The 27,988-nt window shown below is 42.4% G+C and overlaps 1 protein-coding gene and 1 non-coding gene across 2 annotated transcripts; both read right to left on the reverse strand.

Annotated features, from left to right (window-relative positions):
• Positions 1-77: 77 nt before the first annotated feature.
• Positions 78-27,839, reverse strand: CD4 (CD4 molecule). The gene is made up of 9 exons (XM_063111301.1): positions 27,791-27,839; positions 27,493-27,657; positions 4,482-4,640; positions 3,874-4,107; positions 2,449-2,784; positions 1,517-1,717; positions 808-932; positions 426-493; positions 78-108 (listed from the first exon to the last, which is right to left on the reverse strand). The coding sequence occupies exons 1-9, from the start codon at positions 27,837-27,839 to the stop codon at positions 78-80; spliced, it is 1,368 nt and encodes a 455-aa protein (XP_062967371.1).
• Positions 16,659-16,732, reverse strand: TRNAV-GAC (transfer RNA valine (anticodon GAC)). The gene has a single exon. It is a non-coding gene; the product is annotated as a tRNA-Val (tRNA).
• Positions 27,840-27,988: the final 149 nt, after the last annotated feature.

Genomic DNA, 27,988 nt, shown 5'->3' on the forward strand with positions numbered 1-27,988 from the left:
CAGGCCCCAGCCCTGCAGGCAGCACAGGACAGACAGCTGGTGACGCTGCAAGTGAGAAGCTCCCCTGGCCTCCCGCCTCATATCAGGCTACATGTCTTCTGGAATCGGCTGGAGGAATGAAGAAAAAGGAGAGTAAGTCTCTCCCCTCCCCCTCCCCCACCCCTTTGCATTCTAGGACCCCCATGGCTCCCAGACCCCACTTTTATCTTCCAGTGCAGTGATAGCCTCTGAGCCACACCTGCAGGGCCACCTCCACAGATCCCAGGCCCACCACCCTGCCCCTCCCTCTCCCCCTCTGCCTCCTCTGCACACCTCCCTCTAGCCCCATCTTCTCACCTTCACACCTCCTGCCCTCCCCCACCCTCCCCTGTCCCAACCGTCCCCTTCCCTTCTCCCCTGTCCTACCCTGTCTACCAGATCCTTACTGGGAGCACTGGCAGGTCTTCTTCTCACTGAGGAGCCTCTTGATCTGAGACATCCGCTCTGCCTGGCGCTGTCCAGGGACAAGGAGGGGAGTTGTAAGGGTCCCAGTCCTCCAGAAGGGAGGGGCCCTTGGATGGGGAAGTGGGGGGAGCTGGGAGAGGAGAAGCAGTTACTGTGACTGAGGCCATCTTTCCTGGAATTAACTCTCTACTCTTTCTTGTCTCTTCCTCACATGGGATCTGGGACATGGCCTGGTCTGCAGTCAGGGAACTCAGGGGTGGGGGCGGGGTGGAGGGGACAGAGAGAGCTGGACCAGAAGCAGGTCCCATGTACAGGATGCTGTTGTACAGGCTCAGGTGGGGGGGCCCAGGGAAGCTCACTCACCCGTCGGAGCCGGCGCCTGATACAGCAGAAGATGCAGAGCCCAGTGAAAAGCAGAAAGCCTGCAGTGCCCCCCAGCCCAACAGCCAGGAGCACAGGCCGGACCTGGGGGAACTGTGTGGGCGAAACTGCAAGAGAGAGAGGTATGCTTGGTGCACTGCCCTCCATCAGGGGCACAGGGCCTGCTGATGGGGCACGGGACCGCCTTGCTGCCCAGTCAGGCTCAGCTCTGATCCTGGGCTGGGAGAGAGGGACAGGGTGCACAGGACTCTCAGAAGCCACCAGGGCTTGAGGGAGCAGAGGGGTAAGGGATTTTATGTTTTAGAGACTGCAGGGCGCTCTGGAGAGCTGGAAGCAGTAGTCCAGATCCTGAGTCCTTGTGTGAGTGTATGTGTGTGTGTGTGCACGTTTGTGTCTGTCTGTCTGGATTTGGAGGGGAACCAGAGAGAGAGGGCTGTCAGGTGGGCTGCATTCCTAGTCTGTAGACCTTAGGGAGCGAGGAACTAGTAGGACTACAAGTGGGAACCTAGAGCCCAGGACCATGCGTTTCCTCACCTATCACTTCTGTCTCTGCAGGCCACTGTACATATAACTCCTCCATCTCAGAGAAATTGGGACACTGGGACTCTGGGTGCTCTCTGTCAAGCCCAGGAAGGTCCCACCGCTGAGGTGGCAGAGGTTTGGGGTTAGGTCATGGAACCTGGATCCTCACCTTCAATCTTGGATTCCAGCAGGACCTGGCCCTTATCGCTCAGTAGACACTGCCACATCCCTGCTTCAGGGTCCAGCACCCACACCGCTTTCTCCTGCTTTGAGACCTTTGCCTCCTGGTTCTCCAGTTTCAAGCTCAGCATCAGCTTGGGGGAGGTGGGCCCCAGTACCGCACAGGTCAGATTGTTCTGCAGCTGAGTCACTGCAGAAGAACCGGAGGCTGAGACTGGGAGCCTGGTATTCTGGGTTCCCAGTACCTTCAAGCTCTGAGGAGACTCAGTAGAACAGTGATAATGACACTTTCCACGGGCAGCCTCGCAGCATATGTTCATGCAGTTGTAGGAGAGAGAATACAGCTTTTGAGGTCCGATGGTCTTGAATTTGAATCCCAGCTCCACTGCATACTAGCTGTGTGTCCCTGGGCAAGTTACTTAACCCTTTGAGCCCCAGACAGTAATTAAATGCATGAATACATGAAAAATGTTTGAATGGGGACTGGCATGTAATAAGCATCAAGTGTTAGTCATTATTATTTGTGAGGTTGTCATGGTGATAAGGGGGTAAAGGTGCGAAGAACTCGATGTAGGGCTTGCCATTATCTTCACTGCTGTCACACAAAGGGCAGATTTTGTTATCTTCATTAGACAGGTGAGAAAGCAGGCCCATCGTGGGTTGGCCATAGGCAAAACTACAACCCAGTCTCTTTGGGGGTTCTCAGTGGAGCCAGCCTGGGCTCATGGACGTTGGGGAAGGACGTGTGGATTCCAGTCTCTGTTCAAAACCAGCCCCAAACCCAGAGGGCCCTTGATCACTCCAACCAGGCAACCAGGGCCTGGGCATACCCTTTTGGGGCCTGGCTTGCCTCAGAGGGAGCCCTGGGCCAGACCCCTCCACCTCCTTCCCCTGCTCTGCCCTTCTCAGCCTGCCCCTCACCTTTCATCACCACGAGGTTCACTTCCTGTTGCAACTGCCCCTCCTGAAGAATCAGGGTCAGGGTTCCAGAGCCGGCATACCGAGGCAAGGCCTGGGGCAGGGTGAATCTGAGTGGGAGCGCCTCAGCCATCTGGAGCTTGGGGTCCTGGTTGGACTCTTTTACAGACATTTTCTTGTTCTCAAAGGAGAATTTGATCCAGAGCTGGGAGGAGGAAGCCCTCTCCGCCTGCCACCTCAGCTCCCCAGTCAGGTTTTCATCTCCAAAGGTAAGTGGGAAGGAGAACTCCGCCTTCTCCCCCTCTTTCTTGTACAGTGTGTTTGAGGCCTTCTGGAAAGCTAGAGGTGGGAAGGGAGAGACCCCAGGTGAGAAGGAGGCAGGAAGAGGAGGGTACATGGCATGGGGTAGGCATGTGGTGGCAGGAGCAGCAAAGAGACAGAAGGGGGGCCAGGTAAGTCCAAACACCTAGCTTGTCATTTCAGGTACTCAGACTCCTCCCTACCTCTCCAATCCTCTCTCCATCTCTCCGCCCCAGCATGTTCCCTCAGGAGCCCACCTCCCTCCTCCTAGAAGCCTTGATAGAACAGCCCCGGTACAGGGGGGCTTGTCCTTCCTCAGGATCCCTGGAGCAGAGAAGCCACTTGGCCTACACTCCTTATGTGCATAATTTATCATCCTTCACAAATAAGAGCAAACACTTAAATAGGGCTTACTAGGTGCCCGGCACTGTTCTAAATGTGTTACATGTATTAATTCTTACCATGACCCTGCAAGGTAGGTACTCTCACAGCATCATCCCCATTTTACAGGGGCAGAAACCAAGGCACAGAGAGGGTCAATAACTTGCCCAAGGTCACAGAGTTGTGGCAAAGCTAGGATTTAAATGAGTCCATGCACTTTACCACCACACTACACTGCCATATGTTACATGAGCACCCAGAGGACGGGATCTGGGGTAGGACCTGCGTTCTGGACTCTTGGTCTCCCCACAGGGAGGAGATTACAGGGTTACAGAGATACAGTATAGAATCTTATCAGGGCTGGCTTGCTGGTGTTAGCATCCCTGAGTATGTGCATTTGTCAGCTTGGTGGGGTGGGCAGCAAAGGCAAAAAGAAAATAGATGCATTTGACATGCTTCCTCTGGGACCTCCCCAGGGGTCTCGGAGGCTTCTCACAACTTTATTCCCATCCTTTCCTTCCTCCCTGTTCACCACCCTGAGGGGTGGCTGTTAATCAGATCCAGAGAATGAGGGCAGCCAGTGTGTCCTGCAGGACAGACCTCAGCTCTGGGAGGCTGGACCAAGCCTCATCCCCTGCCTGGCCCCCCAGCACCAGACCCGGGAGTAGAGCAGTGAGAGCGGAGGGAGGGCCTGTCGGTGCCTGAGGCAGGCAGGAGACTACAGGGGAGGGTAGGAGCTCCTCCTACCCAGCACCAGGATGTTTATGTTCAGTGCCAGTGTCTTCTGGTCCTTGGAGACGGTGCATGTCCAGGTGCCGCTTTCCTGGGACCCCAGCTGGGACACTGAGAGGGTCTTGACCCCATTGATGTGTTTATTCCCTGGAGACTTCCATTGCACTGAGGGGTTACTATCAGGGGGACTCTCCAAGGTCAGGGTCAGGCTCTGCCCCTGCAGCAGGCGGGTGTCTGAGTTGGCAATCACTGTGGAAGAGACAGGCCACCTGTGTCACACATACACCATCCCCATGGAGAAGGGAAGAGGAAGGAAACCAGGAGTGTCTCTCCATCACCCCCATCTCAACATCTCCTTTCCTCCCGACACCCAGCCCAACACAGAGTTTTCCTCTCCCTTCCTCCCCGTTCTCCCCCCTGTGGTTCCTTCCCTGTTCTTTCCCTCTCTCTAGGCCTCTTCCTCCCTCGCCTGCCTCACCGGAAGCCTGAGGAGGATCTGAGGAAACTCAGCGGCCAGTGCGTTGAAGTATTACCAGCTCGGGCCCTGCTTCTGGAGCAGGGGTGGGAGTAGGGAGGAAGGGAGAGGGGCTGGGTGTATCCCATGCCAGGCCCACCCCACTCACGGCCGAACACCAGCAGTTCCACCTCGATCTTCCTGTTCTCCACTTCACAGATGTACGTCCCTGAGTCTTCCACCTCAAGATTCTTGATGACCAGGGGAAAGGATCCTTGGTCCCACAGGTTTTTTTTTGATTCAACGCGATGTTTCAGCTTGGAGGAACCTGGGAATAGAAGCCATATGGAGAAGGTTGAAGTGGCCTGGGGACATGGCACCCCTGACAAGAGTAGTGCCTACAACCATTCTGATCTGAACTGCTAATTCCCTGCAGAATCTGCCCCTTGTCTTAATAAGAGAACACCAGACTGGCATATCCATTCCCGTCATATCCATTTACTTGGCTGGAACAATATATCTCACTAATTCAAAATAAAATAATATCCTTACTTGGAGAGCACAAACTCCTACATGCCAAATACTTTACATGCATCAACTCGAGTAATCCTCACAATTCCAAGAAATAGGTACTGTTTTGCTTATTTTGCAGATAAGGAAACAGACTCAGAGAGATTAGGTAATTGCCCAGACTCTTATACATTGTCGGTAGAAGTATAAGCCAGCACACTTTCTTTGGAAGGTAATTTGTAATATCAAACAGAATTATAAATGCACATACAAAACTAAACATCCACCAAAAAAGATAAATTAAATAAATGATAGTTTACCCATTCAGTGGATTGCTGAGCAGCCATAGAGAAGAATGAGAGAGATCTTTATATCCTGATATTGAACAATATCTAAGAAACATCATTAACTGAATAAAGCAAGATATTAAACAAGATAATATTTGTTTAAAAGGGAGGAGAAATTATATATATATGTATATATATACCTGTATATATACCTGGTATGTGAAAAAAATTTTTCTGGAAGTAAACTTAAAGAAATAATACCCATGGTTGCTTCTGGAAAGAGGAAGTGGAAACCCATGAGATGGGTGTAGGAGGGAGGTTTTTCACTATATGCCTTTTCTACCTTTTGAATTTTGGTTCCAATAAGTGGTGGACCTAAGATTAAAATTCAGGCCTGTTGGGTACACTATGCAATACTGACTCTGGAAAGTTCCTCTGGCATGGATGTGTGGTCTCCGCCAGTCTTCTCCTTTAGTTTCTAGCAACCACCACTGAGAGTGAGCTCTTCTCTTTAGCTAACCATTTTCTGGGTACAGGGGTAGCTCCAGAATTCCTGTAGAGGAGGGCTTTAGAAGCTAAATTTACATAGCAAACACAGAGGACTTTTGTTTGTTTGTTACTTAGAATGCATATTTGGAGGAATGGGGCGAAGGCGGCAGAGACTAAAGCCCCCCGTCCCCCACCCCCCAGCACTGCCTCAGGCTGCCTGAGCAGTCCCAGGCCCTCTTTTTGCCTTCTGTCCTCTGTCACACCTCATCGTCCTCTTCCCCACTGCTCAGGCTCATCCTCTCCAGGAGACCATTCCAGACAACCTCGTAGCCCTGGGCACACCCCTGTCCTCAGCTTTCCCCATCGCCTCTTTTATTCGTCCCCTCAGTAGTTCCCATCCTGCTTGCTCTTTCTCCTGGAGCTACACACTGGTTTAGTTCCCCTGTTTTTTCTGAAATCCTACTACATTCCTTTCACAATTTACCTAATTTCTCAAAAGAGTAGGCTGATCTGGTTCTGCCCCCCCCCTCCAACCTCTTTTGATTCTCTCCTCCATGTCTAAGTACCATTTATTTTTCCTCTCCTTGGACTCTTGTTCTGACATATAGATTTAGTTGTCGCCCCAGTCTCTTTGGTCCTCTTCTCCATATCTATAGACAATCTACATTCCACCATATCCCCTGTCTGTTCTTCAGACGACTTGCAAATTGATATTCCCAGCCCCAACTTTGCTCCTCAATTCTGGGCCCACATTTCCAATGGCCCAAGGGAAAAGTCTATTAGAATATCCTGCAATTGCCCCAAACTCAAGTGGTTCAAAATGAAATGTATCACCCTCCTCCTAAAATAACCCTTCTTCCTTGCTTCCCTTCTCTTATGAAGAAAACCATGGCCACTGTCCCATACTTTGGAAAGGCGATTGCAAAATACTGTGAAAGGTCTAGGAGGGTGGGTGAATCTGGGATAAATTCATAGGGGAGACCAGTATTGAACCAAGCCTTAAAAGAAGTACAGGCAATGGATTAGAGGAAAGAGGAGCAGCAAGGACCTTCAAGGAAGGGGCAGAGCTCCAGGAAAGAGCAGAGGCAAGCTGTAGAAAACTGTCTGGGTGTGGAGGTTTCCAGCCGGGAAGCTGTGGGAAGAGGTGCTGAGAGGGTCAATGTCTGGCAGAGGCTTCCAGGCTCAGTCTAGAGGGCTCAGGAGTGGCATGTGCAGTCAGGGCTGCAGCAGGAAGAAGAAAAATCAAAGTAGGAGAGACCAGGCTGGCCAGTTAGCTCAGCTGGTTAAAGCATGATACTGGTAACACTAAGGTCCAGCGTTCAATCCCTGTACTGGCCAGCTGCCAAAAAAAAAAAAAAAAGAGGAAAAGACTAGTAGCAGGGAAAATGACCAGGAAGTTTACAGTAATCCAGGTGAGAGGTATGTGGGCCTTGGCTAGTGATGGTGGCATTCCCAAGGGAACAAAGAAGATGAAACCAAAAAACATTTTCATTTTTTTTAAAAAAAGATGACCGGTAAGGGGATCTTAACCCTTGACTTGGTGTTGTCAGCACCACGCTCAGCCAGTGAGTGAACCGGTCATCCCTATATAGGATCCGAACCCGTGGCCTTGGTGTTATCAACACCACACTCTCCCGAGTGAGCCACAGGCCGGCCCCAAAAACCATTTTTAAAGGAAGGAATGGCCTTTCCCATCAGTTGGTGGCTGATGGGAAACCAGGAATTGAAGTAGAGAGAAAAAATTGACTCTGTGGTTCAGAAACTGGGGGAAAAAGGAGGGTGATACTGGCATTGTTAAGGATAAGAAAGCTGCGAAGGGGAGCTGTTCTGCAGGAATATCAGGTCATAGACACAGAACAAAAGCATAGCACAAAAGACTTAAGAATTCTTAGAAATTAGCACATTATCTTACTCTCACAAGCAATCAAAGAAATGCAAATTAAAACAATGATGTATCTTTCAACTATCAAATTTGCAAAAAAAAAAAATTTTTTTTTTAAATAATGCTACTCAGTGCTGCGAAGGGCAGACATGTGAGAGAGACACACAGTGACATTACCTAGAGTTAGTGTAAATGGACAGGATCTTTTTGCAAGCAATCTTGCAGTATATATCCATTATTTTTAAAAGTTCATATCCTTAATTTCATTTCTAAAACTTTATCTGTAAAACAGTAATTTAAAAATGCAAACCAAAATTTAGGTGCTGGCTGGCCGGTTGGTTAGCTCAGTTGGTTAGAGTGTGGTGTTGATAATACCAAGGTCAAGGTCAGATCCCTACTGGCCAGCCGCAGGGAAAAAACCAAAAAAAACCCCCACAAAATTTAGGGACAAAAATAATAATTATAGTCTTGTTGATAGAGTACAATGTTAGATGAAAATATAGTACATTAGAGTACATTAATTTGATAGACTATTAGGTTGGCACTAAAAACGATATTTACAAGTAATTTTTCATGAAATGGAAAATATTCATAATATACATTTAAAAGTTGTTTAAAGATAATTTTTACTTTTAGGTTAGTCATTTGAACTACAGAAATTAAATAGACTCAACACCTTCCTCTTCCCTTGACCACTCTTCTACTACTACTATAAAGTTTGGTGTGGATTCCTTCATGCTTATTTCTCTGCTCATGCAAACATATATTAGCACACGTTGAATTTTTAAGTTAAACTGGGATTACATTATGTATACAGCTTACTATTTCACTTAGAGTATCCTTGACATCCTTCTAAGCATATATATGTGGAACTTCTTCATTCTTTTTGTTTGTTTTGTTTTGAAACTATGAAAGCTAATCTTTTTATTCTGTTGATTGTTTCAATTAAACTTTTTACTTTGTGATATTGTAGATTCACATGCACTGGTAAGAAATAATACAGAGACATCCTGTGTACCCTTTACCTGGTTTACCCCAATTGTATCATCTTGCAAAACTATAGTACAATGTCACAATGAGGATATTGACACTGATTCAGTCAGGACACAGAACATTTCAGCACCCTAAGGATGTTGCCCTTTTATAGCCACCCGCTTCCATGCGGCACCCTCTCCCCCGTTCCTCCTGGCAATCACTAATCTGTTCTTCATTTCTATACTTTGTCATTTCAAGAATGTTATATAAATGGATTTATACGGTATACATTTTGATACTGGCTTCTTTTCACTCAGTATATTCTCTGCAGATTCAAGCAGATTGTTGTGTGTACCATAACTCATTCCTTATCACTGCTGAAAAGTATTCCATGGTGTGGATATAATTATTCACCAGTTGAAGGACATCTAGGTCATTTCTAGTTGTTGGCTATTATGAATAAAGCTGCTATAAACATTTGCATACAGATTTTTGTGTGAACAGTCTTCACTGCTCTGGGATAAATGCTTAGGAGTGCAATTGCTGGGTCATTCATGTTTAGTTTTTTAAGAAACTGCCAAGCTGTTTTCTGGAGTGGCTACACCATTTTACACTCTGTGGGGAAGAGAGGATAATTTAGTCAGGCTCCCTCGGCTTAGGTCTGGTTGGGGGGTGGTGCAGCACATTTCTTTGTAAACAAGATGTGTGTGGGTGGAGTTAGATACATGGACACCAATATATCTTTTTAGTTAATTGCTTTTGTGTGTTCTTCAGTTTGTGAAGCAGCCCTGGCCAGCAGAGCTCGAGTCTAAAAATAGAACATGTTTACTCTGCTGGCAGCTGCTCAGTTTTTCAGTGGACTTTGCCAGTAGCAGTTGAGTTTCTGAGTTTCTCCTTTGGACTGCCTAGCTCTCAGACGTGTGTGTGCTGAATAAAGACTATTCCTACTTCAACCAAGGCTCCAAGGACCTTTTTGCCAGTTACCTAACTCATAGACCTGCGTGTGAAGGGTTTGTGAACGGTCTCAAGGGGTCTGTGAGCTCCAGACCATAGCCCTAGCTCTACATACTCCCACCAGCAATGTAAGCTCTTAAACTGGAGAAATCCAGTTTCTCTGTTACCTCACCAGTGTTTGCTGGCGGGACTATTTTTTATTTTAGCGATTCTGATAGGTGTAGTGATATCCATTGTGGTTTTCATTTGTATTTTTTTAATGACTAATGATGTTGAACACATTTTCATGTGCTTATTTGCCATCTGTATATCTTTTTTGGTGATATGTTCATTCATGTCTTTTGCCCATTTTCTGGTTGGATTGTTTGTTTGGGTGTTGATTTCTGAGAGTTGTTTATGTATTCTAGATAGTACTCCTTTGTTGTATAAGTGATTTATAAATATATTTTCTAACACTCTGTAAATTGTTTTTCTCTTCTTAACAGGGTCTTTGTAGAGCAAAAGTTTTTAATTTTGATGAAGGCCAACTTGTCAAGTTTTCCTTTTATGGATTGTGCTTTTGGCGTCAAGTCTAAGAATTATTTGCCTACATAAATCCTGAGGATTTTCTCCTATGTGTTATAATTTTACATTTTACATTTAAGTTCATGATGCTTTTTTAGTTAATTTTTAAATAAGGTATGAGACTTAGGTTTATTTTCATTGATCTTGTTGTTTTTACTATGGATGTCCATTTACTCCAGCCACCATTTATTGAAAAACACTGTCTTTCCTCTATTGAATTACTTTTGCACCTTTGTAAAAAAAAAATCACATATTATGTACATCTATTTATGCATATTTATGTGCATCTATTTCTGAATTCTCTATTTTGTTCCATTGATCTATTTGTCTTTTCCTCTGTCAATACTATACCATCATGATTATTCTAGATATATATTGTCTTGAAAGCAGATTAATTGATTTCTCCTATTTCATTCTTCTTTTTCCAAATTCCTTTAACTCTTCTAGTCCCTTTGGCTTTCCATATAAATTTTAGAATAATCTTGCCTAAATCTACAAAAAATCTTGCTACTTGTTAGGCTCGGCAAGAGGGAGAAAAGGGAGAGAAAGAGACCTGAGCCAGGCACCATTTCAGCCAAGAAGCTTTATTCCACCAGTGTGGAGGGGAGACCAGGTTAGATCAGCTCCCCCAAATAAAGGAAAGCAGGGGGTTTATATTACTTTGAGGGAGGGTTCTGGCAGAGTAATGGGCAATTTTGAAATCAGTGGTATGCAAGGTGACACAGCCCTCGTGGTCCACTAACATCTGGTTGGTTAGGGCATAGGCTTCTGATTAGTGTCACCACTATATCAGTACAAAGCATTCCTCCCAGCCCAGCCCGAAGCCTGCTACCACAGCCCACAAGATGATCCTTTGATGATAACGGTCATGTTTACCCCTTCCCAGGAGAGGAATTTTGCTGACCACTTGCCAAAGCAGAAAAGGAAAAGGGGAGGGGGAAGAGTGTAGAAAGTTGCTTAACACAGCTGTGCTGATTGTAAGCCAGCCATGAGGCCGAATACTAGTATATTGATAGGAATTGAGTTAAACCTATATGTCAATTTGGGGAGAATTGATGTCTTTACTATGTTGAGTCTTTCAATCCATGAGCACAGTATGTCTCTCCCTTTATTCAGATCTTGTTTGACTTCTTTCATCAGCATTGTGTAGTTTTTAGCGTGCAAATCCTACTCAGGATTTTTGTTGCTAAGTTTCCAAGTATTTAGAGATTTTCTTCTTATTGATTTCTGTTTGATTCTGTGTGATCAGAGAACACACTCTCTATGATTTCAATTCTTTGAAATTTGCTGAGTTTGTTTTATGGCTCAACATATGGACTACCTTGATATATGTTCTGTGGATATTTGAAAAGAATTTGTATTTTGCTGTTATGGAGTGTTCTATAAATGTCAATTAGATCCTGTTGGCTGATGGTGAGTTCTTCCATATCACTGCTGCTTTTCTGTGTAGTTGTTCTATCAACTGTTGGGAGAGGGGTGTTGGTGACTCCAACTACCAGTGTTAACACGTCTATTTCTTTTTTTTTTTTTTTTTTTGTCATTTTCGAGACCGGCACCCAGCCAGTGAGTGCACTGGTCATTCCTATATAGGATCCGAACCCGTGGCGGGAGTGTCACCGCACTCCCAGCGCCGCACCCTACCGAGTGCGCCATGGGCTCGGCCCTAACATGTCTATTTCTCCTTTTAGTTCTGTCTGTTTTTCCATCATATATTTTGCAGCTCTGTTGTTTGGTGCATACACACTTAGGATTACTGTGTCTTTGTGGGGGATTGACCTTTTCATTATATAAGGGTACTTCAAAAAGCTCATGGAAAAATAGAATTAAAAATATAATATGAATCTTTCCATGAACTTTTTGAGGTACTCTTGTATAATGTCTTTCTCTGTCTCTCGTAGTTTTCTTGGCCCTAAAGTTGACTTTATCTGATATTAATATGTTCACTCTTGCTTTCCTCTGATTAATGTCTACATGGTATATTTTTCTCCATGTTTTTACTTTTAACTTGCTTATACCATTATATTTAGAGTGAATTTCTTGTAGACTGCATATTGTTTTATGTCTTTTTCTTTTTTCCTTTTATTTATTTGTTTTTTGAAACATAATTGATTATACATATCAATGCTTTATTCTTTTATTTATTTATTTTTTGGCAGTTGGATGGTATGGGGATCCAAACCCATGACCCTGGTGTTGTAAGGCTGCACTATAACCAACTGAGCTAACCAGCCAGTCCTTGTTTTATGCTTTTTAATCCACTCTATCAATTTTTGTCTTTTAATAGGTATATTTAGACCGTTTACATTTAATGTAATTATTGATATGTTAGGGCTTAAGTCTGCCGTTTTATTTTTGTTTTCTGCTTTATCTCTCTGTTTTCTGTTTCCTTTTTCCTGCATTCCTGGGGGTTATTTGAACATCTTTTTTGTAACAAAATTTTTTAGAACAATTTTGAATTTATAGAAAAATTGTGAAAATGGTACAGAGTTCCTGTATGCTCCATACCCAGTTTCCCCTATTATCGACAGCTTACATTTTTATGGTATACTTGTTATAATAAATAAACAATATTGTTACATTATTATTATTAATTAAGTCCATACTTTATTCAGATTTCCTTAGCTCTTACCTAATGTCTTTTTTCTGTTCCAGGATACTATCTAGGATACCAAATTACTTTTAATTGTCACAGATCCTTAGGCTTCTCTTGGTTGTGACTTTACTGTGGTTTCTCTAGCTTTACTTTTTTTTTTTAAAGATGACAGGTAAGGTGATCTTAACCCTTGACTTAATGTTGTCAGCACCACACTCTCCCAAGTGAGCTAACCGGCCATCCATATATGGGGATCTGAACCCATGGCCTTAGTGTTATCAGCACCACACTCTCCCAAATGAGCCATGAGGCGGCCCTGACTTTATTTGTTTTTGATGATCTTAAATTTTTGAATTTATTTTGTGGAAAGTCCTTCTATTGAGATTTGTCTGTTGCTTTTCTCTTGATGAGACTGAAGTTATGGATTTTGGGAGAAAGATTGCAGAGGTAAATTTCCATTTTCATTATATATCAAGGGTACATACTATCAACATAACTTATGACTGCTGATGTTGACCTTGATTACCTGGCTGAGGTAGTGTCTTTCAGGTTTTTCCACTGTAAGCTTACTCTTTCTCTCTCTCCGCTTCTATACTGAACTCTTTGGAAGTAAGTAACTATTCACAGCCCACACTTAAAGAGTGAGGAATTTTACTCCACCTCCTTGAGGGCAGATAATCTACTTATTTGGAATTCTTCTACATAAGAGATTTGTCTCTTCTTTCCCATTCCTTTATTTATCCAATCAGTTATTTATATCAATATGAACTCATATATTTATTTTGTATTTGGGATATGAGCATTTTTAAGAGTGTTTTAGAATCCATTTCTATTTATCTATAGTGTTTTTTGTTTTTCTGGCAGCTGGCCTGTAGAGGGATCTGAACCCTTGATCTTGATGTTATCAGCACCACACTCTAATCAAGTGAGCTAACCAGCCAGCCCTGTAGTGCTTTTGAGTGTAACTCTTTGTATTTTTTTTAGCAATCACTCTAGGTATTACATTATACATATACATAGCTTATCAGTTTACTGGTGTCATTTTACTTTACCTTGCTTTAAGTCCCTTTACCCTCCCCATTTATGATATGATTGTTTTAAATATTTCCTCTACAATGAGGGTACTTTAAAAGTTCATGGAAAGATTTGTATTATCTTTTAATTCCGCTTTCCCACAAACTTTTTGAAATACCGTCGTGAATTTAGAACCATGCAGATAGTGTTATCATTTTTGCTTCAACTGTGAAACATAATTTAGAAAAATCAAGAGGAAAACTGAAGACTATTGTATGAGAGTATTTCAAAAAGTTTATGGAAAGAGTCATATTATCTTTTAATTCTATTGTTCATGAAATTTTCCTCGTATTTATTCATATATTTATTTATTCTATTCTTTCTTCCTTCCTGATATTTAAGATTCCTTCCTTTGTCATCCCCTTTCTGTGTAGAGAACTTCCTCATGCCATTCTTCCAGGGCAGGTCTGATGGCAACAAATTCTTAGTTTTCCTTCATCTAAAAATGTCTTCATTTCTTCTTCATTCCTGAAAGATATTTTCTCTGGGCACAGGACTCTGGGTTTACAGTTCTTTCTTTTGGTACTTGAATAATATCATGTCGCTCCCTTCTGTCCTACATGGTTTCCTATATGAAATCTGTCATTCAGATTGTTTTTCCCCTATAAGTAAGGTGTCATTGTTTTCTGGTTGTTTTCAAGATTTTCTCTTTGTCTTTAGTGTTCAGGGGTTTAATTTTAATGTGTCCTGAAACTGATTTCTTTGACTTTGTCTTGCTTGAGGTTTGCTCAGCTACTTGAATTTGTTAATGTCTCTCACTGAGTTTGGAAAATTTTCAGTGATTATTTATTCAAGTACTTTTTTAGCCCCAGTTTCTCTTTCCTCTCCTTCTGGAACTTCATTGACACAAATATTAGATCTTTTGTGATAACCCCATGGGTCCCTATGGCTTTGTTTGGTTTACTTCTAGTCTGTTTTCTCTCTGTTGTTTGGATTGTGTAATTTCTTTTATACTATCTTGCAGTTCACTGATTCTTTCCTCTGTTCTCTCCATTTTGTTTTTGGGCCCATTCCCCAATCTTTGTGTTTTGATTATTGAATTTTTCAGTTCTAAAATTTCCATTTGTTTCCTTTTAATATGATTCACCTCTTTGCTGAGGTTCTCTGTGTTCATTTGTTTCAAGCATATTTGTTGTTGCTTGTTGATAACATGGTGGCTTTAAAATCTTTGTCAGATCATTATTTTTTATTTATTTTATTTCTTTTCTTTTTTTTTTTTTTTCCTTTTTTTTGGTGGCTGGCTTCAGGTATAGGGATCGAACCCCTGGACCTTCGTGTTTGCAGTACCACACTCTAACCAATTGAGCTAACCAGCCAGCCCCAGTCAGATAATTCTTTTTTTTTTTTTTTTTTTTAAAGATGACTGGTAAGGGGATCTTACCCTTGACTTGGTGTTGTCAGCACCACGCTCTCCCGAGTGAGCCATGGGCTGGCCCCAGCCCAGTCAGATAATTATAACATTTCTTTCATCTCAGTGTGGGCATCTATTAATTGTCTTCCCCCGCCTCAGTTTGAGATCTTCCTGGTTCTTGGTATAATGAGTGATTTTTTCTTGAAACTTGGACATATGAGTATTATGTTATGAGATTGTGGATCTTATTAAACCTTCTGTTTTAACTGGCTTTTGTTTGACACTGCTCTGTCAAGGGAAGGGGAATGCCACCTTATCACTACCAGGTAGAGGTAGAAATCTAGGTTCCCCCCTCATCCTCTACTGCCACTTGAGTGGGATGCCCCTCATTACTGTTGGGCAGGGTGACAGTTCCAGCTACCCAAGTGGTCTCCACTGACACTGTGGTGGAGGTGGCCTTGTTATTGATGGATGATAGTAAAAGTCCTGACTCTCCACCAGGCCTCCTTGGACACCACCCCTGCAGGGAGGGGTGCCTCATTACTACAGGGTGGGGATGGAAGCCCAGGTTCTTCGTGCGGTCTCCACTAACATTGCAGGGGGTGGAGGGCTTGTTACTGGCTGGTGGGGATGAACGTCCTGGCTCTCTACTTTGCCTTCTCTGACAACATCCCAGTGGCGGTGTTGGGGCACCTCATTACGGTCGCAGGAGGTGGAAGTTTAGGTGACCCGCTCAGCCTTTGCTGGCACAGATGGGGGTAGGACCGCAGTTTTCTTCTTTCATGGTTGGCTGGAGTAGAGCAGTTGTTATCTAAAAGGCTTTTGTCTTGCTATGTTGCTCAGTTCCTAGTGCTTTGGCTAGAGAGCGCTAGGTTTTTTGAGGCTTATTTTTCTTCTGTGCCCATTGATGTTTCCAGGTTCAGATGGAAATGCAGAACATGTTATTGTAAACTGGATCCTTACTATAAAATGTCAAAGAATTTGGCTGAATTGTGTTCATGTTCCAGTGTTTTGTGGAGGTAGAACTTGTAAGCAATGAAATTAGATATTTAGTTGGGAAGATTTATAAGCAAAAGGAAACCAGAACTTGAAGATTTGGAAAATTCTCAGCCAATCCATATTGCAAAAATGAGAAAGCATATTATGAAGAGAACACCAAAGGTGTGGCCAGACTATCACTCGATAAAGAGTTTACAGGATTATGCGAGCAGAGACACTGCTAATGTGGACAAAAGAGCTTGCAGAACGGTTGAAATGAATGAAGGCTGTTGGACTACTTGGATTTGACAGGACAGGACAGAGAACTATAGAGCCATTCAGGCATGACTGTGAGCTATTCTTCAAGAGGAGAGAAAATTTACCCCAAAGGTATTTCAGAGATATCAGGGCCACTGCCTCAGTTTCCACAGGCCAGATGGCCTCTGCCTGAAGCCTTGGGAGCAGGACCCCTACCTACAGCCATGGGGGTAACGCTACCACCCCAGGGGGCCTGGAAGGCAGAACAGCAAACCAAAGACAATTATTCTTGAGGCTTAAGATCTAATGGAATTTGTCTTGCTAACGCTTGGACTTGCTTGGGACCCATCACCCCTTCTTTTTCATTTCTCTCTTGTGGGATGGGAATATCTATCCCATGCCTGTCTACCATTGTATTTTGTTATTTTTGGTGGCCGGTACAGGAACTGAACCTGGGGCCTTGGTGTTGTCCGCACCACACTCTAACCAACTGAGCTAACCGGCCGGCCCCACCACTGTATTTTGAAAGCTCATAACTTGCCTGATTTCAGAGGTTCACAGCTGGTGAGTAACTTTGCTTCAGGACAAATTGTACCTCAAGTCTCATCCACACCTGATTTAAATGATATTTAGATGAGACTTTGAACATTAGGCTTCAGAGTTGATGCTGGCATGAGTTAAGATTTTTGGGGCTGTTGGGATGAAATGAATGTATTTTGCATGTGAGAAGGACATGAATTTGGGGGGCCAGTGGTGGAATACTATGGATTGAATTTTGTCTCCTCCAAATTCATATGCTGAAGCCCTAACCTCCAATGTGATGGTACTTTGAGATGGAGCCTTTGGGAGGTAATTAGGTTTAGATGAGGTCATGAGGATGGGGCCCTCATGATGGGATTAGTGCCCTTATAAGAAGAGACACCAGAGAGTGTGTGTTTTCTCTCTCTGCCATGTGAAGACACAACAAGAAGGTGGCTGTCTGCAAGCCAAGAAGAGAGCCCTCACCAGAACCTGACCACACTGGCACCCTGAAATCAGACTTCCAGCTCCCAGAACTGTGAGAAATAAATTTCTATTGTTAAAGCCACCCTGTCTATGGTATTTTGTTATGGCATCCCAAGCAGACTAATACATATCTCTACTCTATTTTCCTGAATTTCCCACAGTTACACTGTAGTTCAATCCTTCCCTCATTGGTGGATATTCAGATTGATTCTATCTTTGATATTACAAACAATTTCATTTTATTTTGTTTTGGTTTTTTGGCAGCTATCCTGTATGGGGATCCAAACCCTTGACTTTGATGTTACAACACCACACTCTTACCAACTGAGCTAACGGGCCAGCCCCAAATCTTGTATTTATTAAACATTGCCAGATTACTTTTAAAAATTAATCTAATAATTGCTAGTCACATCATGACATAATGTTATGGGGGAGTAGGATAAAGGGTATATACCGTATGATATCATCTATGTAAATAATACATATTATATTTTCCACACTGAACAAGATTGGAAGGAAATAAATCAAAATGTTAGCAGAAGATATCTCTGAGTGGTGGAAGTATGCATGCATTTGATTTTCTTTCTTATTCTTTTCTGCATTTACCAAATATTCTGTAATGAGCATGTAATACTTTTTAAGTCAGGAGGAAAACAGTACCCTCAATAAAATTTTTATAAAGGAAATAACATTGGGAAGTGCAGATTAATATAAGGTCAAATCTTATTATAGCAGATGCAATTTCAGTAAAATCTGTATAACAAAAAGATATCTAAAGATCAAGGTGACCTAGTCCACCAGTTTTAGTTCTAGGAATTTATCCTACAAAGACATTCGCATATGTGTCCAAAGACACAAGGTTATTTGCTGCAAAATTGTGTGTGATAGCAAAATACTGAAAACAGCCTAAACGTCTAACAATATGGGATCATTCAAATAAATCATGGTATAATGATAGAAAGGAGCTGTGCAGTTAATGAAAAAAATGAGGTAGAAAATATATTTTTTCAAGTATATATTTATATGTATATAGAACAATCTTCAAAATATCTAATTAAAAAAAAAAAAGTAAGCAAGATTTGACTGTACTGAAAACAACTTTCCTCAGGACAGGGTAGACCTGAAAGTCAAAAGACCAGAGCTCTTTCCCCAACTCTCCCTCTAAGAGGGAACAAAAGCTTTGGACAGGGCCTCAGTTTCCTCACCAGTAAAATCAAAGGCTTGGACTGGAGCCATATTTCCCAGACTTCAGCCATTCACAGACTTTATACATGGTTTTAGCCAAAATCTACCTGTCCTATTTATGTAATATCTTTAAATGGGTTCAATTTTTATTTTATTTTATTTTATTTTATTTTATTTTATTTTTTATTTTTTTTATTATTTTTTTTTTAAATTTTATTTTGTCGATATACATTGTAGCTGATTATTGCTCCCCATCACCAAAACCTCCCTCCCTTCTCCCTCCCCCCCTCCCCCCCAACAATGTCCTTTCTGTTTGCTTGTTGTATCAACTTCAAATAATTGTGGTTGTTATATCTTCTTCCCCCCCCCCCGGTTTGTGTGTGTGTGTGTGTATGTGTGTGTGTGAATTTATATATTAATTTTTAGCTCCCTCCAATAAGTGAGAACATGTGGTATTTCTCTTTCTGTGCCTGACTTGTTTCACTTAATATAATTCTCTCAAGGTCCATCCATGTTGTTGCAAATGGCAGTATTTCATTCGTTTTTATAGCTGAGTAGTATTCCATTGTGTAGATGTACCACATTTTCCGTATCCACTCATCTGATGATGGGCATTTGGGCTGGTTCCAACTCTTGGCTATTGTAAAGAGTGCTGCGATGAACATTGGGGAACAGGTATACCTTCGATTTGATGATTTCCATTCCTCTGGGTATATTCCCAACAGTGGGATGGCTGAGTCGTATGGTAGATCTATTTGCAATTGTTTAAGGAACCTCCATACCATTTTCCATAGAGGCTGCACCATTTTGCAGTCCCACCAACAATGTATGAGAGTTCCTTTTTCTCCGCAGCCTCGCCAGCATTTATCGTTCATAGTCTTTTGGATTTTAGCCATCCTAACTGGGGTTAGATGGTATCTCAATGTGGTTTTGATTTGCATTTCCTGGATGCTGAGTGATGTTGAGCATTTTTTCATATGTCTGTTGGCCATTTGTATATCTTCCTTAGAGAAATGGCTACTTAGCTCTTTTGCCCATTTTTTAATTGGGTTGCTTGTTTTCTTCTTGTAAAGTTGTTTGAGTTCCTTATATATTCTGGATATTAATCCTTTGTCAGATGTATATTTTGCAAATATTTTCTCCCACTCTGTTGGTTGTCCTTTAACTCTTTTAATTGTTTCTTTTGCTGTGCAGAAGCTTTTTAGTTTGATATAATCCCATTTGTTTATTTTTCCTTTGGTTGCCCGTGCTTTTGGGGTCGTATTCATGAAGTCTGTGCCCAGTCCTATTTCCTGAAGTGTTTCTCCTATGTTTTCTTTAAGAAATTTTATTGACTCAGGGTGTATATTTAAATCCTTAATCCATTTTGAGTTGATTTTAGTGTACGGTGAGAGGTATGGATCTAGTTTCATTCTCCTGCATATCGATATCCAGTTATCCCAGCACCACGTGCTGAAGAGGCAGTCCCTTCCCCAGTGAATAGGCTTGGTGCCTTTGTCAAAGATCAGATGGCAGTAAGTGTGTGGGTTGATTTCTGGATTCTCTATTCTATTCCATTGGTCAGTGTGTCTGTTTTTATGCCAGTACCATACTGTTTTGGTTATTATAGCTTTGTAGTATACCTTAAAATCAGGTAGTGTTATGCCTCCAGCTTTATTTTTTTTGCTGAGCATTGCTTTGGCTATTCGTGGTCTTTTATTGTTCCATATAAATGTCTGAATAGTTTTTTCCATTTCTGAGAAAAATGTCTTTGGAATTTTGATGGGGATTGCATTGAATTTGTATATCACTTTGGGTAGTATGGACATTTTCACTATGTTGATTCTTCCAATCCAAGAGCATGGAATATCTTTCCATCTTCTTGTATCCTCTCTAATTTCTCTCAGCAGTGGTTTGTAGTTCTCATTATAGAGATTTTTCACCTCCTTGGTTAACTCAATTCCTAAGTATTTTATTTTTTTGGTGGCTATTGTAAATGGGCAGGCTTTCTTGATTTCTCCTTCTGCATGTTCACTATTGGAGAAAAGAAATGCTACTGATTTTTGTGTGTTGATTTTGTATCCTGCTACTGTGCTGAAATCATTTATCAATTCCAACAGTTTTTTTGTAGAGGTTTTAGGCTGTTCGATATATAGGATCATGTCATCTGCAAACAGGGACAGTTTGACTTCATCTTTTCCAATCTGGATGCCCTTTATTTCCTTCTCTTCTCTGATTGCTCTGGCTAGTACTTCCAACACTATGTTGAATAGGAGTGGTGAGAGTGGGCATCCTTGTCTAGTGCCTGTTCTTAAAGGAAAAGCTTTCAGCTTTTCCCCATTCAGGATGATATTGGCAGTGGGTTTGGCATATATGGCTTTAATTATGTTGAGATACTTTCCCTCTATACCTAACTTATAGAGGGTCTTTGTCATGAATGAGTGCTGAACTTTATCAAATGCTTTTTCAGCATCTATAGAGATGATCATATGGTCCTTGTGTTTGAGTTTATTAATATGGTGTATCACATTTATTGATTTGCGTATGTTGAACCAACCTTGCATCCCTGGGATGAATCCCACTTGATCGTGATGAATAATTTTTTGTATGTGTTGCTGTATTCTGTTTGCTAGTATTTTAGTGAGGATTTTTGCATCTATATTCATCAAGGATATCGGCCTGTAGTTTTCTTTTTTGGTTATATCTTTACCTGGTTTTGGTATCAGGATGATGTTTGCTTCATAGAATGAGTTTGGGAGATTTGCGTCCGTTTCAATCTTTTGGAATAGTTTGTAAAGAATTGGTGTCAATTCCTCTTTGAATGTTTGGTAAAATTCTGCTGTGAATCCATCTGGTCCTGGGCTTTTCTTTGTTGGGAGCCTTCTGATAACAGCTTCAATCTCCTTTATTGTTATTGGTCTGTTCAGATTTTCTACGTCTTCACGGTTCAGTTTTGGGAGCTTGTGTGTGTCCAGAAATTTATCCATTTCCTCCAGATTTTCAAATTTGTTTGCGTATAGTTGTTTATAGTAGTCTCGAATGATTCCTTGTATTTCAGATGAATCAGTTGTAATATCGCCTTTTTCATTTCTAATTTTTGTTATTTGAGTCTTCTCTCTTCTTTTTTTTGTTAGCCATGCTAATGGTTTGTCAATTTTATTTATCTTTTCAAAAAACCAACTTTTTGATTCGTTGATCTTTTGAATTGTTTTTTGGTTTTCAATTTCATTCAGTTCTGCTCGGATCTTAATGATTTCTTTCCGTCTGCTAACTTTAGGATTGGATTGTTCTTGTTTTTCTAGTTCTTTAAGGTGAAGTGTTAGGTTGTTCACTTGCCATCTTTCCATTCTTCTGAAGTGAGCATTTAATGCAATAAATTTTCCCCTCAATACTGCTTTTGCAGTATCCCACAGGTTTTGGTATGATGTATCATTGTTTTCATTAGTTTCAATAAACTTTTTGATTTCCTGCTTGATTTCTTCTTGGACCCATATGTCATTAAGTAGAATGCTGTTTAATTTCCATGTGTTTGTATAGTTTCCAGAGTTTTGTTTGTTATTAATTTCTAGTTTTAATCCATTGTGGTCTGAGAAGATACATGGGATAATTCCAATTTTTTTGAATTTATTGAGACTTGATTTGTGACCTAATATGTGATCTATCCTGGAGAATGATCCATGTGCTGATGAGAAGAATGAATATTCTGAGGTTGTTGGGTGGAATGTTCTGTAGATATCTGCCAATTCCAATTGGTCTAGAGTCTTGTTTAGATCTTGTGTTTCTCTACTGATTCTTTGCCTAGATGATCTGTCTAATATTGACAGTGGAGTGTTCAGGTCCCCTGCTATTATGGTATTAGTGTCTATTTCCTTCTTTAGGTCTAATAGAGTTTGTTTTATAAATCTGGCTGCTCCAACATTGGGTGCGTACATATTTATGATTGTTATGTCTTCTTGATGGATCAGTCCTTTTATCATTAAGTAGTGTCCCTCATTGTCTCTTTTTATGGTTTTTAGTTTAAAGTCTATTTTGTCAGATATAAGAATAGCCACTCCAGCTCGTTTTTCTTTTCTGTTTGCATGGTAAATCTTTTTCCATCCTTTCACTCTTAGTCTGTGTGAATCTTTATGGGTGAGGTGGGTCTCTTGTAGGCAGCATATAGTTGGGTCCTGCTTTTTGATCCAGTCAGCCGGTCTGTGTCTTTTAATTGGGGAATTTAAGCCTTTAACATTAAGAGTTGTTATTGAAAGGTGTTGATTTATTCCTAGCATTTTATTGGTTGTTTGGTTGTCTTAGGTGTCTTTTGTTCCTTGCTTTCTGATTTACTGTTTGGTTTCTTTGTTTGTTGGTTCCTTAGGTTGTAGATAGTGTTTTTGTTAGCTTGTTTTCTCTTCATGAATGCCATTTTTATTGTACTAGCGGGTTTAGATTTTTCTTAGGTTTTTATGGCAGTGGTAGTTATTTTTCAGGAACCAAACCCAGTACTCCCTTGAGGATTTCTTGTAAGGGTGGTCTTGTGGTAGTGAACTCCCGCAGTTTTTGTTTGTCTGAGAAATATACTATTTGCCCCTCATTTCGGAAGGATAGCCTTGCAGGGTAGAGTATTCTTGGCTGGCAATCTTTGTCTTTTAGTATTTTGAAAATATCATCCCATTCCTTTCTAGCTTTTAGGGTTTGTGATGAAAAGTCTGATGTTAACCTGATTGGGGCTCCCTTATAGGTGATTTGACGCTTCTCTCTTGCAGCTTTTAAGATTCTCTCTTTGTCTCTGAGTTTTGCCAATTTGACTATGACATGTCTTGGAGAAGGCCTTTTTGGGTTGAATACGTTTGGAGATCGTTGAGCTTCCTGGATCTGAAGATCTGTGATTTTCCTATACCTGGGAAGTTTTCTGCCACTATTTTGTTGAATATGTTTTCAATGCCATCTCCTTTTTCCTCCCCTTCTGGAATACCCATGACTCGGATATTTGAGCGCTTGAGGTTGTCTGATATCTCTCTCAGATTTTCTTCCATGTCCTTGATTCTTTTTTCTTTCTTTTTGTCCGCTTGTGTTATTTCAAACAGCCCATCTTTAAGTTCAGAAGTTCTCTCTTCAACTTCGACAAGCCTGCTGGTTAAACTCTCCGTTGTGTTTTTTATTTCGCTGAATAACTTCTTCAGTTCAGCAAGTTCTGCTACATTTTTTTTCAGGACATTGATTTCCTTGTATATTTCCTCTTTCAGATCCTGTATACTTTTCCTCATTTCATCATGATGTCTAGCTGAGTTTTCTTGTATCTCATTCAGTTTCCTTAGAATTATCACTCGAAATTCCTTGTCAGTTATTTCAAGGGCTTCTTGTTCTATAGGATCTAGAGTATGAGATTTATTAACTTTTGGTGGTGTACTTTCTTGATTTTTTGTATTTCTGGTGTCTTTTTTTTGGTGTTTATTCATTGTGGCAGGGGGTTTCACAGCCCACCGGTTTGAGACTAATGACTAACTAGGATGTTGCTGTGGTTGCCAATTTGGTATGGCTCCCGCCGTGACTGCTCAGTTGGCCTCTAGTGTCTTGTGTGTGTGGTTGCCTCGGGTCTTGGGCTTCTCCGGGGATCCACCTTTCTGGTCAGCTTGTACTCTGCTGGGCTGGTGGATCACGTACCACAGGGTGTGTGATCTCTGTTGAGCTTTCACTTTCTGTACAGGATTTCTCCCCGTTCCGTGTGCTCTGGCCTAGGCTGTCAGATCGTGCAGTGGCACCCCACCGGGTGTGTGGTTTCTGTCGAGTTTCCGCCTCCCTGGCCGCACGTCTCCCCCCTCTGTGCACACTGTGCTGGGCTGGGGCGTGTCTTCTGCACCCCTCATCTATCAGCTGGGCCTTCAAGACCCTGCTCAGCACCGCCTCGTCCACGAAGTCTACCAGGTTTCTGCTAGGCACAGACGACCGGTCTCTCTGGGTGCCTTTGTAGCACTGTGTAGATCTTTCTCGGGTCTTGTTCACCTTTGTATCCCCCCGGTATAAACCGAGTCTAGTGCCCACCTGCAGCCTGGTCTACGGCCGGTTCAAGCGGACCTGGGAACTCTCCTACCACACTATTCCCAACCAGAAATGCGTTAGGCTTTTTTCCAAACTGGTGGTCGCAGAGATGGTATCTGCCTCCCAGTAACAGGAAGTTTACCGGGGCCGGAGTCCAGGGTGTGGTGGAGTGACAGTCGGCCCGCCCGTACTTCCTAGCCCTCCCAACACTGGTCGGGACGCCCCACACCCCCAGCCCCGCCAGAGAACCGCGGAGGGAGTGGGAGAGGAGGCCGGCCAGCAGGGTCCGGAAAGCCCCGCGCCAGGCCAAGCAAATGGGCTCAGTGATGGCCGAGCAGGGCGGAGCTGCCCGCACCTGGGAAAATGGAGGCAGCACCGGGGCAGTGAGTGGCCTGGTGGTGCAGGCGGGAGCCGCGTGGGCATCCACCCCCCGAACAGAGCTGTGCCAGGGATCACTCACAGTGCTGTGCCAGGTCGGGCGCTCGCTCTGTCTCTGGTTTGTTGCCTTCCGTGTTCTCGGCGCTGCCGCCTCGGGCTGTTCAGTCGCGGCGCCGCTCCGCTCGGGCGCTCCCAGGAATCTTCTTTAATGCCGGCCTGAAACCTCGAATCCTGAATAGGGCAGCTGGCCGCCTTCAGTGCGGCCCCAGCGTCCGGGATCCTGGCTGCATCCACAGCAGCCCTGGCGCCGTGTTCCCTGTTTCAAGACTCGCTTTTGCAGCTAAGAATCAGTTCTTTTCCTGCTCCACACTTCAAAGCTGTTGCCTGTAAATGAGGCAGCCTCTCCTGCCGGGGGCAAAGTGGCGTTGAGCCCCCACGACCGGCCAGCAGCAGCAGTCCTCCCTTAAGAGATGGCCAGAGGAAGGTCCACAAGTTTCCCGGCTGCCTGAGGCCCAGTGGCCACCTTTTCCACCTCAGCTACTCCGCGCCAGCCGCCGCAGCCGCCGCCATCTTGAAACCATCCTAAACCTTCATTTCTAAATGGGTTCAATTTTTAAATTAAATATGTTTATTTTAAAAGGAAACTTAATATCACTAATATGAACTGAAGCCAGTATCATGTGCCATAAAAGGAAGGTAACTGTAAAACAAACACAAAAAACCCGAAAACATTTCACTTAAAACGAACACTTGAACCTATCAATTAATCTTAGTAATACAAAAAGCGTGATAGACATTACATGGCTCCTGATGTGAAGAAATTGGAAGTACAAAGCACCATCTATGACATATTCTTGCAAAAAAATTAAACGTGAACTTAATCAGGTCTCTAGATCTAACCACCAATGTGTAGGAGATTCAAAGGGCAGGGGAACATGTTAAATGACTGTTTTAGTCCGTTTTGTGTTGCTATAACAGAAGTACCCGAGACTGGGTAATTTATAAAGGAGAGAGGTTTATTTGGCTTACGATTCTAGGACAGCTGCATCTGGCGTGGGCCTCAGGCTGCTTCTACTCATTGTGGAAAAGCAGCTGGCAGCGGGTACAAGCAGATCACATGGTGAGAGGAAGCAAGAGAGAGAGAGAGGGAGGTGCCAGGGTCTATAAACAACAAATTCTCACGGAACTAATAGAGCGAGAACTCACTCATTATTCCCTCCTCCCCCAGGGAGAGCATTAATCCCTTCATGAGGGATCCACCCCCATGACTCAGACAGCTTCCAACACTGCCACATTGGAGATCAGATTTCCACATGAGTTTTGGAGGGGACAACACATCCAAACTCCATCAATGACACCACGAGGATGAGATACAACTGGCTCCCATTCAGAATATGCAAACTTAACAGGACTATTGCCCAGTTTCTTCAACCAATCAGTTGGAAGAGGTAAAAAAAAGGAGAGTAAAAGTATAAAATCGAAGGGATTTAAGGGACATATCAACCAAATGCAATGAATGAATTTTCATTTGGATACTGATTCAAATAAATCAAATATAAAAATAATATTATGAGACAAGTGGGTAAATTTGAAAACTGACTGGATATTTATTATATTTAAGGAATTATTTTTAATTTTTAAAGGGTGATATTGATAAGCTGTAGCTATGTTTTGTAAAAGATTCATTACATTTCAGAGATACATATTAAAGTATTTATAGATTAAATGATAAAATATCCGGTATGTGCTACAAAATACCACGATGATAGGGGTTAGAAAAGTAGATGAAACAGGGGCCGGCCCGTGGCTCACTGGGTGAGTGTGGTGCTGACAACGCCAAGTCAAGAAGGTTAAGATCCCCTTACTGGTCATCTTTAAAAAAAAAAAAAAAAAAAAAATGTAGATGAAACAAAATTGGCCACAAATTGATCATTGTTGAAGCTGGGTGGGATACATGTGGGTTCCTTGTATAATTATTTTACTTGTGCATATATTTGAATTTTTCATAATTAAAATATTAAAAAAGCGATGAGACACCAAGGTCAAGGGCTTGGATCTCCTTACTGGCCAGCCACCAAAACAAAGCAAAACAAAAAACAATGAAATGAAAACAATGATAATCTGATAAGCTTATAAAATTAAAAACATATTTACAGAGATGCATGCATGTTGGTGAGGTTTTTCTACTTGTGACTCATATGAAGTTCCTATCCAAAAATGTGTTGAATATTACAGGCCTTACGCAGAAGAAAGAAGAATTATTTAAAGAAAAGCATGAGGGCAAACCTTATGTGAAAAAAATTTTTCCTTTATTGCAAGCTGTTTCTAAGAAATATTGCGATCTTAAATCTGGAGATTTTACTTTAAAAGCTAGGGAAAAAATCTGTTGCTTTTAATGGAAGTAAGTGAATTATCATCTACATGGATCTGGAGCAATAATATTCATGAAATCATGGTTTTTACGTGAAAGTTATTTTTCTAAAGCTCATTAAAATAAATCAATGAATATTAAAATATTAAAATGCCACCAAAAGCCATTCCTTGGGCCACCAGCAGTTGGCACAGGGAAACTCCAGACAAGAGTGCTGTTGAGTTTCTGTCAACCTGAGCCCTCTGGCATCCCGGAGTTTACTCAGAGCAGGTCTCTGATACCAGCAGTGTTTGATCCATAGTGTTTTCCTCCCTGGATGAAGACCCTACCTGTAATCCAGAAGGAGCCCTGATTTCCCAGAATCTTGATCTGGTCAGAGTGTTTCCAGCTGAAGAGTAGGTACCTCTTCTCGGAAGCTTTGCAGGGCAGCTCCACCATGTCCCCTTTTTTGCCCAGTATTGCTTCCTTTCCCTGAGTGATGGCTGGGAGCGGCACTAGGTGGAAAAGAAGGGGGTCAGGCCTCAATGCTTCTTCTGTCCCCCTCTGCTCCATCCCCCACCTTTACATTTCCCCACCAACTCATCTTCCCATGCTATCTGCACCTGGTCCCCAAATCTGAATACTCACCCAATTGCAGCAACAGGAGCAGGTGCCTAAAAGAGATTTCCTGGTTCATCGTGGCCTTGCTGAGACAGGCAGGGGCCTCAGCCCTTAGGAACCTAAGCCTGAAGAAGTAGCAGGGCCTGAGGGAGATAATAATCATTAGTCAGCAGGCGTTTATTTGGCCTGATATATAATATGCGGGGATGATATATAGGTACGGGG

This window comes from Cynocephalus volans, chromosome 1, assembly GCF_027409185.1.
Source record: "Cynocephalus volans isolate mCynVol1 chromosome 1, mCynVol1.pri, whole genome shotgun sequence".
Classification (NCBI taxonomy): Eukaryota; Metazoa; Chordata; class Mammalia; order Dermoptera; family Cynocephalidae; genus Cynocephalus; species Cynocephalus volans.

What these genes read in the sequence shown, in the direction of transcription:
- CD4 (XM_063111301.1), bottom strand. Translation starts at nt 27,839, where the DNA reads ATGAACCAGGAAATCTCTTTTAGGCACCTGCTCCTGTTGCTGCAATTG. An exon ending in CATAAACATCCTGGTGCTGG is followed by an intron (nt 2,785 to 3,873) that starts GTAGGAGGAGCT and finishes TCCCACCTCTAG; the next exon opens with CTTTCCAGAAGGCCTCAAAC. An exon ending in GCTGGAATCCAAGATTGAAG is followed by an intron (nt 933 to 1,516) that starts GTGAGGATCCAG and finishes TCTCTCTTGCAG; the next exon opens with TTTCGCCCACACAGTTCCCC.